Source organism: Gadus morhua, chromosome 4 (assembly GCF_902167405.1).
Source record: "Gadus morhua chromosome 4, gadMor3.0, whole genome shotgun sequence".
Lineage (NCBI taxonomy): Eukaryota > Metazoa > Chordata > Actinopteri > Gadiformes > Gadidae > Gadus > Gadus morhua.
The window spans coordinates 5,130,959-5,144,090 of NC_044051.1; the positions used below are offsets into that span (position 1 = coordinate 5,130,959).

The 13,132-nt window shown below is 44.6% G+C and overlaps 1 protein-coding gene across 1 annotated transcript; it reads right to left on the bottom strand.

The window, feature by feature from the left end:
• Window positions 1-541: 541 nt before the first annotated feature.
• Window positions 542-12,713, bottom strand: LOC115543102 (uncharacterized). Its single transcript, XM_030355654.1, has 11 exons — window positions 12,358-12,713; window positions 8,534-8,702; window positions 8,041-8,140; window positions 7,513-7,604; window positions 6,248-6,378; window positions 5,793-5,944; window positions 4,675-5,029; window positions 3,866-4,046; window positions 3,415-3,545; window positions 2,960-3,111; window positions 542-2,196 (listed from the first exon to the last, which is right to left on the bottom strand). Exons 1-11 carry the CDS (start codon window positions 12,711-12,713, stop codon window positions 1,508-1,510), a joined length of 2,508 nt encoding a protein of 835 aa, XP_030211514.1. The 3' UTR covers window positions 542-1,507.
• Between the last annotated feature and the right edge of the window lie 419 nt (window positions 12,714-13,132).

Below are 13,132 nucleotides of genomic sequence, written 5' to 3' on the forward strand. Positions count from 1 at the left end.
TCATTCATATATATATATATATATATATATATATATATATATATATATATAGAGGCGCACATCAGGCCTTGCGTTTGACGCGCCTCACAAAAATTGTAACCTTTGATGTGACGCAGTAGCAAGGGCTGTGATTGGTCCGCTAACATAAACCCGACGCAGAACCAAAAAAGGTTCAAGACGGCGTCGACAAGGCCGCCTTAATGCACGGGCTTGCCTGGGCTGAAGCCCCAGGGCCTACGCCGATCGGGGGGCCTATCATGAGCTGCAGTAAAAAAATAATAATAATAATAAAAAATATATATATTTTTTTTTGTTTATATATTATACTGGCCCATGATAGGCCCCCAGATCGGCGAGGCCCAAGAGAATGTGATTTTTTGTTTGGGGCTTACAAAGATCAGAGGCCTATCATCAGCCAAGAAAAAAGAGGCCCAGTGGCCCCTGTACACCACAGCCACACTACCCCCCCGTCCCCCCACCGTCAACAACGGCAAAATGTCGGAAATAAGTTACACATCTTCATTGTAAGATCCCCCCAGGGCCCAATGGCAGGTTAAGGCAGGCCTGGGCGTCGAAGCGACTGCGTGGTCATTTTGCGTCGACTTCCAACCATAAAAGTGTTTTCCGGGATGGCTGAGGGTACCACATGTTGTAAACAAGGGTAATATACAGCATCATGAATCGTTATTGACTCATCTATTATACATTTATTATTTTTGTAGAGATAAAAAGTAGTGGCCTACAATAAAGATATAAAGCACAACTAAGTGCCATACACAAACACAGCAAACACAACTCAAAGGTAACTTGTAGGTCTAATGGTTTCTGAATATCATACAACCCATTATTTCCTTTTGTGTTACTATTTCAACTTTATTGACGGTCACAGGTACTCCGCAGTAGAAGCGTCTCTGTCTCTCCTATGGGCGGAACAGCCCTCTGGCTCCCTCTGGTGGCGGAGACGCATCACGCCCCTCAGAGAACGAGTTGGGAAATGTGGGCCACCACCACCGAGTAGCATCCGGCTGCAGCCCCGGAGCCGGGGCCTGTAGTATGGCAACGGGGCCTACGGTGTGCCTAAGGGTCTGTGTGGTGTGGCGAGGGGTCTGTGGTGTGGCAAGGGGTCTGTGTGGTGGCACAGGTTTGCTTTTTTCAACGTCTTGCGTCACAGTTGCGTCACAGTCGTTTTTGAATGATATGACTGAAGTGAAAATAAACAAGGAGAAGTGAGCTGTGAGTATTTAGCGTCGTTATATCGGATTGTTTTTCAACACTTTACAAAATGTCATGTGGGAGATATATATATATGTGTAACCAACGGTTAACATAAAGCATTTTTCTCTGTGTATTTTGCCTAAATTGAAAGTACATCAATACATATTCTTATTATTATACCTTTTCGTCGTTCTCGCTTTCCAGATGAGAACGACGGGTCCCAGACCCCAAAGCCCTTTTACAGAACACACACGAGTCCTTTGCCTTCGGCTTTGGGCTATGGTAGTTCCTCTCAGCTGTCCTCGTCCCAGCTGTCGTAGAAGAGGGTGTCGTCGTCGTCCTTTGGGGGCGGGTCCGCATAGCCGCTAGGGGGGGGGGGGTAGTAGGGCTCTGACAGAGGGACGGCTTTGGGGTACGTGGAAGCGTACTCATAAGCCGAACCTCTGAGCGGCATGGCTCTGGGCACACGCGTGGCCGGGAGGGGGTTGGGTAGAGCTTTTGTGTGGTGGCGGTAGGGCTGTGGTGGTGGAGGGACGCCATTCAAGTACGAGAAAGCGCCAGGGAACTGAGGGGGCTTGGCTCTGGACACAGGCATGGGTTTCACCCCAGGCGGGGGTTTTACCACAGGTGTGGGTTTCACCACCAGCGCGGCGGCGGCCAGTAACCCAGGCAACGAGTCGTCCACGACCGCAGCCTTCTCCTTGTACGTGAGCAGGAACTCCGGGTAGATCTGAGGCCGGTCGAAGACGACAAAGATGGAGGGTGAGTGGATGTCATCGACGCAGCTGTCGTAGAATGTGCGCCGGCTAAGTGCACCCTTAATGAGGGTGTCCCCGCCGTCCTTGGAGGGCGGGCGCACGTAGCTGGCATCACCCCAGGTGTGGTGGCCCACCAGCACCCGGGACACGAACATGGAGCGGACCGTCGAGGCGTTCCCAATGTATTTGTGGGAGTAGCTGGCGTCCCGGGCGAAGTAACTGCCTGGGGATGGGGAGAGAGACGGGGAGGAGGGGAGAGGGGAGAGAGAGGAGAGGAGGGAAGGGGCGAGAAGAGTTGAGGAGACAGAGGTGGAGATAGAGGAGAAGAAAGAGGAGAGGAGGAGGAAGAGGGACAAAATAAGAAAGGAAATATGAAGACATTTTCATAATTCATTTGATTGTGTTTTGAAACATAAACCATCATTCTATCGAATACATGCAGAAAGTATAGCAAAAAACAAAACATCTTATTCAAAAAAGTTTGACCCATTTCTGATACAAGTATATCGGCACATCTAAACTTTGATTATGCAACCTTTGGTTATACAAGCCGTTCCAACACATGTCGGTTGTTAAAATGGCAGTCTGTAGGATCTAGTGGCATCTAGAGGTGAGGTTGCAGACTGCAACCAACCGAATATCACCCCTGCCTCACCTTTCCCTTTCAAAAGACATAGGAAGGTAAGGCGGCCTGTACAGGCCTGTGGTATGGCAGTATAGGTCATGACCAGCCATCTACAGCCTAAATTCTAATTTCTGGAGCAGTTTGCCCGTCCTAGGCTTCTGTAGAAACATGGAACATAAGAGCCCGCTTACACGTCATGGGCTCATTGTAAAGATTAACAACAATCATTTTTTATGGCCTACACGATAACTAAAATACACTTATGAATATAAAATCTCTGCCTAGTCTGTTCTGCTAGATGCCCCTCATCGTACACACTGCACCTTTAAGCCCTGCAGCGGTGTCATAGCGCTTGGCTCACCCTTGCCGTAGGCAGTCCCGTTGGTTCCGCAGATCCTCCAGTCAAAGTTCGAGCAGCAGATGGCGTTGATGAACTTGGAGTCTGTGCCGTGGAACAGCTTCCTCTCGGCCACGTAACGACCCCCATTCCTCATCTTAATTAGTTCCGTTTGCCTTTTTAAAAAACAAGATTTTTAAGAAAATGGTTAAGAATACAGTTGATCATTATAAAAGTTTTTTTTTACTTTTTTTAATATAGTTATAATACGTTACAAAAAATAACGACAACGTTATAAAGATAAGATAATGTTATAACGTAAGATAACGTTATAAAAGCGTGATCTAACCGATAACGCAAAGTTTTTAAAAACTGTAGTTTTAAATGGTTAAAATGACAGTTGATCTTAATAAGAATTATCGTTTTGAGTCCCTCGTGTCGGCCATTCTACGGCTTTTCCGACCGACCAACCGACGTACAACTGAAATTGGTCCCAGAGACTCTTGTTCTGAATCCTCTCGATCTTCACGATGTCAAAGTCGGTCATCGTCTGACGAAACAGCGTCTCCACCTCCTTGTATTCTTCGGACGAATCTTGCAGCAGAACTTTCTACCAGAGACAGAGGAGAGAGCTCTTAATTTACCTTTGAGAACAGTTAGAACAACCCAATGGTGTATGTCAGGAGACTCATCTTTTAAAATACTGTTTACTCATCTTTTGAAATACATCCTAACTGTATTTATCACCAGGATGTCATCACCAGCAATACTTGATACAAATCAGAATAAGGTTAACATCATCTCTCTAATAATGAATATAACATTTCTAAAAGCACATGGAATTAATGATCTCGACCTATAAAGGGAAATGTAGGTAATGTTGTTGCATGTTACCCTTCTATGTAACCCTATAATAAGGATTATCATTACCTTGTATCCAACATCAGGAACCTGGGTCTTGTCCCAGTGTCTGGGAAAAGCTTGGAAATTTGGTGGACCATTTCTACTGAAATAAAAAAATATCAATAACTTCACCTGAAGCATAATAGAAAGGACCCGTTCTGTGTCTATTTTATGGTCAGCGGTCCAAAGTGCCCGATGTAAAAGTGGGCTGTGTCTCACTGAAATGTGAGGGTCAATATTAGGACAGAGGTGTGACAGCAGATACGGCAATACAAAGTCGCCTTACTGGAGCACTCACTGACGCTATCTGAGGTTGTATAATCGTCTGTGCATGGAAATTTTGATACTGAAATAATGGAACATTTCCCAAAGCTTCCTGGTCATAAAGCAGGAAAAGTGAAAGTGATAGGATTCATCAGGGTTGGGCCCGGGTATGCTTTTTTTTATATTGTCTAGTGCAGTGGTTCTCAAGTAGGGTTACCCGTACCCCTAGGGGGGCTTTGGAGTACTGCAGGGGGTAATGAAAGAATCGCAATGTTAACTATCTTTTATTTTTCACCCTGAGCAACTTTAAATTCTGAAAGGTAGATAATAGAAAAAGAAATTAAAAGGAACCTTTTAATTTTCATGTTTACATGCACATATTTTATTCTTGTTCCATTTCCGTTTTTTTCTGCCCATAATGTTTCGTGCCGGTGAAGGGGGTAGTAAAATAATAATCTTAGAGGGGGTACACTAGTACAAAAAGTTTTTGAACCACTGGTGTAGCGGGACCAAGACTTTTGACTTCTCTAAAAGCAAACAGAGAGGCAGTCCGTCCTCCGGATGGAACACACCTTGCCCTGATGATCTGCACGTCGGCGGCGGCCAGTAACCCAGGCAACGAGTCGTCCACGACCGCAGCCTTCTCCTTGTACGTGAGCAGGAACTCCGGGTAGATCTGAGGCCGGTCGAAGACGACAAAGATGGAGGGTGAGTGGATGTCGTCGACGCAGCTGTCGTAGAATGTGCGCCGGCTAAGTGCACCCTTAATGAGGGTGTCCCCGCCGTCCTTGGAGGGCGGGCGCACGTAGCTGGCATCACCCCAGGTGTGGTGGCCCACCAGCACCCGGGACACGAACATGGAGCGGACCGTCGAGGCGTTCCCAATGTATTTGTGGGAGTAGCTGGCGTCCCGGGCGAAGTAACTGCCTGGGGATGGGGAGAGAGACGGGGAGGAGGGGAGAGGGGAGAGAGAGGAGAGGAGGGAAGGGGCGAGAAGAGGTGAGGAGACAGAGGTGGAGATAGAGGAGAAGAAAGAGGAGAGGAGGAGGAAGAGGGACAAAATAAGAAAGGAAATATGAAGACATTTTCATAATTCATTTGATTGTGTTTTGAAACATAAACCATCATTCTATCGAATACATGCAGAAAGTATAGCAAAAAACAAAACATCTTATTCAAAAAAGTTTGACCCATTTCTGATACAAGTATATCGGCACATCTAAACTTTGATTATGCAACCTTTGGTTATACAAGCCGTTCCAACACATGTCGGTTGTTAAAATGGCAGTCTGTAGGATCTAGTGGCATCTAGAGGTGAGGTTGCAGACTGCAACCAACCGAATATCACCCCTGCCTCACCTTTCCCTTTCAAAAGACATAGGAAGGTAAGGCGGCCTGTACAGGCCTGTGGTATGGCAGTATAGGTCATGACCAGCCATCTACAGCCTAAATTCTAATTTCTGGAGCAGTTTGCCCGTCCTAGGCTTCTGTAGAAACATGGAACATAAGAGCCCGCTTACACGTCATGGGCTCATTGTAAAGATTAACAACAATCATTTTTTATGGCCTACACGATAACTAAAATACACTTATGAATATAAAATCTCTGCCTAGTCTGTTCTGCTAGATGCCCCTCATCGTACACACTGCACCTTTAAGCCCTGCAGCGGTGTCATAGCGCTTGGCTCACCCTTGCCGTAGGCAGTCCCGTGGATTCCGCAGATCCTCCAGTCAAAGTTCGAGCAGCAGATGGCGTTGATGAACTTGGAGTCTGTGCCGTGGAACAGCTTCCTCTCGGCCACGTAACGACCCCCATTCCTCATCTTCATTTGTTCCGTTTGCCTTTTTAAAAAACAAGATTTTTAAGAAAATGGTTAAGAATACAGTTGATCATTATAAAAGTTTTTTTTTACTTTTTTTAATATAGTTATAATACGTTACAAAAAATAACGACAACGTTATAAAGATAAGATAATGTTATAACGTAAGATAACGTTATAAAAGCGTGATCTAACCGATAACGCAAAGTTTTTAAAAACTGTAGTTTTAAATGGTTAAAATGACAGTTGATCTTAATAAGAATTATCGTTTTGAGTCCCTCGTGTCGGCCATTCTACGGCTTTTCCGACCGACCAACCGACGTACAACTGAAATTGGTCCCAGAGACTCTTGTTCTGAATCCTCTCGATCTTCACGATGTCAAAGTCGGTCATCGTCTGACGAAACAGCGTCTCCACCTCCTTGTATTCTTCGGACGAATCTTGCAGCAGAACTTTCTACCAGAGACAGAGGAGAGAGCTCTTAATTTACCTTTGAGAACAGTTAGAACAACCCAATGGTGTATGTCAGGAGACTCATCTTTTAAAATACTGTTTACTCATCTTTTGAAATACATCCTAACTGTATTTATCACCAGGATGTCATCACCAGCAATACTTGATACAAATCAGAATAAGGTTAACATCATCTCTCTAATAATGAATATAACATTTCTAAAAGCACATGGAATTAATGATCTCGACCTATAAAGGGAAATGTAGGTAATGTTGTTGCATGTTACCCTTCTATGTAACCCTATAATAAGGATTATCATTACCTTGTATCCAACATCAGGAACCTGGGTCTTGTCCCAGTGTCTGGGAAAAGCTTGGACATTTGGTGGACCATTTCTACTGAAATAAAAAAATATCAATAACTTCACCTGAAGCATAATAGAAAGGACCCGTTCTGTGTCTATTTTATGGTCAGCGGTCCAAAGTGCCCGATGTAAAAGTGGGCTGTGTCTCACTGAAATGTGAGGGTCAATATTAGGACAGAGGTGTGACAGCAGATACGGCAATACAAAGTCGCCTTACTGGAGCACTCACTGACGCTATCTGAGGTTGTATAATCGTCTGTGCATGGAAATTTTGATACTGAAATAATGGAACATTTCCCAAAGCTTCCTGGTCATAAAGCAGGAAAAGTGAAAGTGATAGGATTCATCAGGGTTGGGCCCGGGTATGCTTTTTTTTATATTGTCTAGTGCAGTGGTTCTCAAGTAGGGTTACCCGTACCCCTAGGGGGGCTTTGGAGTACTGCAGGGGGTAATGAAAGAATCGCAATGTTAACTATCTTTTATTTTTCACCCTGAGCAACTTTAAATTCTGAAAGGTAGATAATAGAAAAAGAAATTAAAAGGAACCTTTTAATTTTCATGTTTACATGCACATATTTTATTCTTGTTCCATTTCCGTTTTTTTCTGCCCATAATGTTTCGTGCCGGTGAAGGGGGTAGTAAAATAATAATCTTAGAGGGGGTACACTAGTACAAAAAGTTTTTGAACCACTGGTGTAGCGGGACCAAGACTTTTGACTTCTCTAAAAGCAAACAGAGAGGCAGTCCGTCCTCCAGGTGGAACACACCTTGCCCTGATGATCTGCACGTCGGCGGAGGACAGGAACCGAGGCCGTCGCCTCACCAGCCTCTTGGTGCCGTATGTCTTATTGGTCTGAATCATGTCTGCAAAATGCAAAGGAATACAAATCTAATGATGCTAGGTTTCAATTGAGTCATCCAGCAGACACTGTCTTAAGCGACTCACAGAGAGTTCACATAACAGATCATTAATAAAGGGTTGAGTTATTACCGGAAGATTGTCAGTTCGATCCCTGGCTCCTTCTAGCTTAGTGTCAAGGTGTCCATGAGCAAGACACCTCACCCTAACCTCTCCTGACGAGTGTGTGTGGTTGTATGTCGCTTACTCGCTTTGGATGAAAGCATCTGCTAAATGCCCTAAATGTTAATGTAATGAGCTCGGGGTTTGAACCAGCAACCTTTTCTCCCCGGGTGTTGAAACTCCCTAGCAACGTCTCCATCGTCGTATGACAATCTATACCAGCTCATGGGTTGTACACCGATAGGTGGGTCGGGGCTGGGGGGGTAACGGTGGCCTCACCCTTGAGGCTGAGTGTGTAGGCCTGGGACCCTGCGGTGAACTCCACCACCTCCTGGGGGTCGTTCTGGAACCTCTGCTCCAGCTCTGTGCTGCTGTTGTTCTGGAGCGAGCGAGGGGGCGAATGAACACACACACACACACACACACACACACACACACACACACACACACACACACACACACACACACACACACACACACACACACACACACACACACACACACAGTAATGGTCTTCAACACATGGGTTAAGTAATTCTGTCGTGGGTGAAGAATTTCTGTTTATTTGTCTGTTTGAATCAGTTCTTCAAATCAAATATTGAAACACAATTGATGGGATACTTTTACTCTCCCGCCAATTATCTCCCCTGCCCCCCTTGCAGGTACTCGAAACTTAACGACAACACCACAAACTAACCATCGGCTGGATTATTACGTCTGCGGACGTGAGCCGAGTCAGGCTGGCACCGCTTTGCGATGGTGCTGAACTCACCGGTGAATCGTACTGGTTCCAGTTCCCATCCTCTTCCTCCCAGTACCAGAGCCACTCAGTGGTGAGTAGGAAGGTGGGCTGGAGGACCGAGGAGATGGAGGAGAGACGCCTGACCTTCTGGAGTCCACGCGTCATTGTCTCAAACCACACCGCTCCTCCATCCACCGTGCTGCAGGAAACATCACACACCGTTGACCCTCAGTATGTGGGTTTAGAGATCACAGCTGCAGCATAGAAACACAACCCATCATTTGCTCAACCAATTAAATTATGAAAAATAGACAGGATTTTTGGGACAATAGAACGGAGCAAACTGAGGTTTCAAACTGGGATTAAACAGAGTAGGTTTATTTTAATAAATCGGTTTCGAAATGAGATTAAAAAGAGTAGGCTAATTTCAACTAAAAGGGTTTAAAACTGGGAAAAAACGGGGTATACTTATTTCAGCAAAAAAGGGTTTCAAACTGGTTGTAACTGTCTCAGAGACAGTCTGGACATTAAAGAGAATTAAATATGTATTTACATTAATTGTTTAATTCATGATTTTATTCTTCGTTGAATTCATGATTTTATTCTTTGGTTAAAAATTATTTAAGTTGTACTGTTAAAAATAGATATTGTGTCATTGCTTTGTGCTAAGAGTTTGTTTAAAAATATCTATCCCAGGGAATTATGGGAAAACGCGCCAAAAGAGATATAAAACCAGTCACTGACTCATGGGTTTCAGAAGAAGATGGACTCTGTATTAGGTTTATGGCGCTAACGTTGTCACAGTGTTTTTTCTGTTTATTAAAGTTTACCGTTTTAGAGAGAGAGAGTTTAAAAGAAAATAAATACTAAAAAAGACATCAGTATGAAGCGTGGCCGTTTATTGAACCTATGCAGCTACACTGGTATTAAACGATGTAGGCTCGATGAAACAAACAGGGTTTCAAACTGGGATAAAACAGACTAGACTAATTTAAACCAAAACGATTTTAAACCAGTGTTAAACCAGGTAGGCTAATTTAAACAAAAGAGGTTTCAAACTGGTATTAAACAGAATATGCTCATTTGAATAAAAAGGGTTTCAATCTGTTATTAAACTGAGTAGGCTAATTCAAACACAAATGGTTTCAAACTTGGATTTAACAGACTAGGCACATTTAAACCAAAATGGTTTCAAATTTAGATTAAACGGAGTAGGCTAATTTAAACCAAAGAGTTTTGACTAGAGATGTAAGAGCAGTGGCAGGTCTGCTAGTAACGACTAGAGCCTCCTCATTCTATCAGCACCTTCAATCCTATATGTTGTTGTGTATTGCATACCTGCATGTTTTTTGGGGGTTACAGTAATCCTCTTCTATCTCCTCTGAACTTTCCAGCAGCGTCCACCTTTTTCCTTCACAAACTTCCCAGCTGTAAGGCAGACTGTAATGGGCTCCAAAACACTTTTCTGGAGAAGACAGAGAGGAAAATGGATGGGCCGATAGTCGATTCTATCGACTATCGACGATAGATGGATTCCATCGTCGATCGTCTCAAGTTGCCGATAAAAAGGCGATAATTATATTTTAATAATTTATTTTTATTTTTATTTTTTTTAAAGCGCTGTGGTAGCTATTTTTACAACTTAAAAAGCCCCGCAAATTGTAATTGAAATAACTGGCACCGGTGGAAAACATGCTATGTAGCGCTGACCTGCCGTATTCACTCACTGCTGCGAGAGGAGAGGGGAGGGGCTCGAAACCTACCGATCTGCTCGCACCACGGCGAAATTACATCACACCCCGCTGCACCATTTCCGGGTCACAGCTGTGGTACATGAGCTGTGTTCGAAATCGTTCCCTATTCACTCACTCACTATTCCCTATAGTGTTCATGATATAGTGCACTACATAGGGAACGAACAAACGAGAATTCGGACACTACGCTGAACATTTCTAAACGTAATTTGCGTCAGTAAATGCGCCGGGTATTTGTGTGACGCAGACATATGCGCCCAGATCATGTAAACAAACCGGGCATTCTCGAGGAAAGCTGGAGGTTGTATTGATGTTGAATGTTACATTTCCTTGAACAAGGTTTTTCTTATTAATTTTGAATGTTACATTTTCTTGTTAAATCCCAAATAAATGTGGATATTTCTAAACGAAAGCCGGAGACCTCTTCTTCTCCTCGGAAAAACACGACCGCATTGCATTGTGGTATATGGGAGTAACACGTAGGGAACATATGTACACTCAGATTTTGGGTATTTTAAGTGTACTATATAGGGCATGAAATTAACCAGTGATAATTCGAACAACACTACAAAATGGCGAGCACCCTATATAGTGCACTAGTATATCTGTGATAGGGAACGATTTCGAACACAGCTACGAGATGTGTGTCATCATGACAGCGCCGCCGGCGCCGACGCATCGAAACTTAAATCAGCGGAGGCTCACGCTGGTCCAAGGGGAAGACCATCGTAATCGTTTTTAAGAAAAAAATAGAAAAATTAAAACTTTGAATTTTTTTTTCAAAGTGATAAATTATTATAAATAATTAATATTATAAAATTATTATAAAATTGCCCCCCGATAGCATCGACTATCGGCGATCGCTAGGGGGCGCTATCGGACGATGGAAGCTTGTAGACGATTGCCCAACCCGTATCAGTGATTTATGAGGCTAACACAACAGGCCATCTCGGGTGCTTTGGTAGCATCAGGTTTGAACGCTGTCTGCTATACGATGGGTTCTAAAATACGATTTAGTAGTTTGAACTCACTTATGTGGTGGATACAGCTGCCTTCAAGGAAGAACAAGCAAATCTCGGTTTTATCTGAAAGACAAAACAAGGAACAACTGTTTTCAGCTCCATGGACGAGCACAAAGGTTTAAAATCCTCCTAAAAAGCCTCCTTGTTATTTTCAAAAGAAATTATGTGTATATATATATATATATGTATATATTATCCATGTGCAATGTATGTTTATTACTGACTAATTACATGAAAGTGTTCAAAATTTTGAAAAGAAATTGCCAAGTGTCTGCAAGGCAGAAGGCTGACCGACTATGGTACGTCCGGGGCTAGCCACTGAAGGGAGACAAAGAAGGCCAAAACTAACTTCTGCCGGCTTTGAGAATAAAAAATAACCAATCATAATTCAGTATCACTGTTGCGAGGTAAATCATCCATATAATCATGGGCGTCTGGTTTATTTGAAATGCAACACAGTGTCTTAATGTAATATATTATGATGCATTTGGTTTGAAATGTGCTGGGGACAGAGACTCATTCGGAAGTGCATTTTCAGAAGTGCTGGATACAATGAGGATGCACTCTTTTTTCTCTCTTTAGTGCAGGTATAATGAAAGGTTCTTCTATACTAAGGTATAAAATGTATACAAAATCTGTCTGGCACGTTTTACAAAGAAAACGTTTCCAAAAAGCATTGGACATATGACCCAATATGTTCTGCTCCATGCACCCAATGTTGACAACGTGAGATGACATGGCTAAGCTACCAACATAAACAAGAGGAGCTAGGTGGAATTTAACTATGTGTTTAAGCTCAGAAGGGGCAAACGTGTGGCTACACACACCACTACAAAAGTCGTCACGATTGAAAAAGAAACAAATATTTCTATGTCGTATAGGTTTCACCTTTTTCGGCTATCGCTATTGGGTTTTCCCAAGGCGCGAGCCGTAGCACTGAAAAATTTGTAATCCCCGCCCACCAACAGCGTGGGCCTCAATCACGACGATCCTGTAGCATACTGAAGTAAATAAATAGATATTAGGGACTCAAAGGCGATCCGCATCTGCAAGACATGTAACACAGGTTAAATCTTGCCATATGACGGCCATGAGGTGAGCGAGGGCTGCCTTTGGCATGAACATGCCGTCTTGGCGCTCTCTCCGCTCTGCCTGTGTCGGCATTGTGTGGCGCTGCTGGTGGACGACAGACAGAGCCGCAGAGCCGACACTGCGGCCGCCATTGCTGAATGGGCCGACAACTTTACTGTCCCTCTCGACGATGCCCTCCCTCCTTGTGAGCTCGGAGTCGGACGACTCCGACCGCGACGAGGAGGGGGCGTCTCCCCCGGCTTCCCCCCTCCGAATGGAGAGGCCCGGAGCAGCGGCATTGCCCGTCTCTGCCGCCACCTCACTTCCAGTGGTTGGAGCTTTGGTGGCAGAGCTACCGGGCATTATCGCCAGGGCAGCCTCAAACCTTGGCCTTAAGGTGCCCATGCCTCAGGCCCCCCAACACCCGTACCAGCTGCATGGCATCTGGGCGCTCGAGGCCGCGACACGCCCCGCCAGTCTCGACCCGATCTGGCCGATGTTTCCCGCCATCAGACTGTATTTCAGTGGGGCTGCGGCGGAGCCCGGGAAGCTCGGGGCCCCTGTGAAAACATTTATCCAGGTCACGAAGACGGAGGGTCTGACAGACCGGAGTTACAGGGCGGTACCGCCACTGGATCCCGCTCTGTGTGCTGTCTTTGGAGTGACTGCCCCACTCCCAAAGACCAGCTGACGGCCAAGCTTACAGACAGAGCGCATCAGTGTATGATGCAGCAAGAGGCTGTTATGAATAACATCGCCCTGCTGGCACATAACATCTCCGC

Excerpts from the sequence above, each read along its gene's own strand:
- LOC115543102 (XM_030355654.1), bottom strand. The coding sequence starts at position 12,713 with ATGCCCGGTAGCTCTGCCACCAAAGCTCCAACCACTGGAAGTGAGGTG. Across the intron at positions 7,605-8,040 it reads CTACACACTCAGCCTCAAGG|ACATGATTCAGACCAATAAG; the intron begins GTGAGGCCACCG and ends TGCATTTTGCAG. Across the intron at positions 3,546-3,865 it reads TTCCTGATGTTGGATACAAG|AAAGTTCTGCTGCAAGATTC; the intron begins GTAATGATAATC and ends TGTCTCTGGTAG.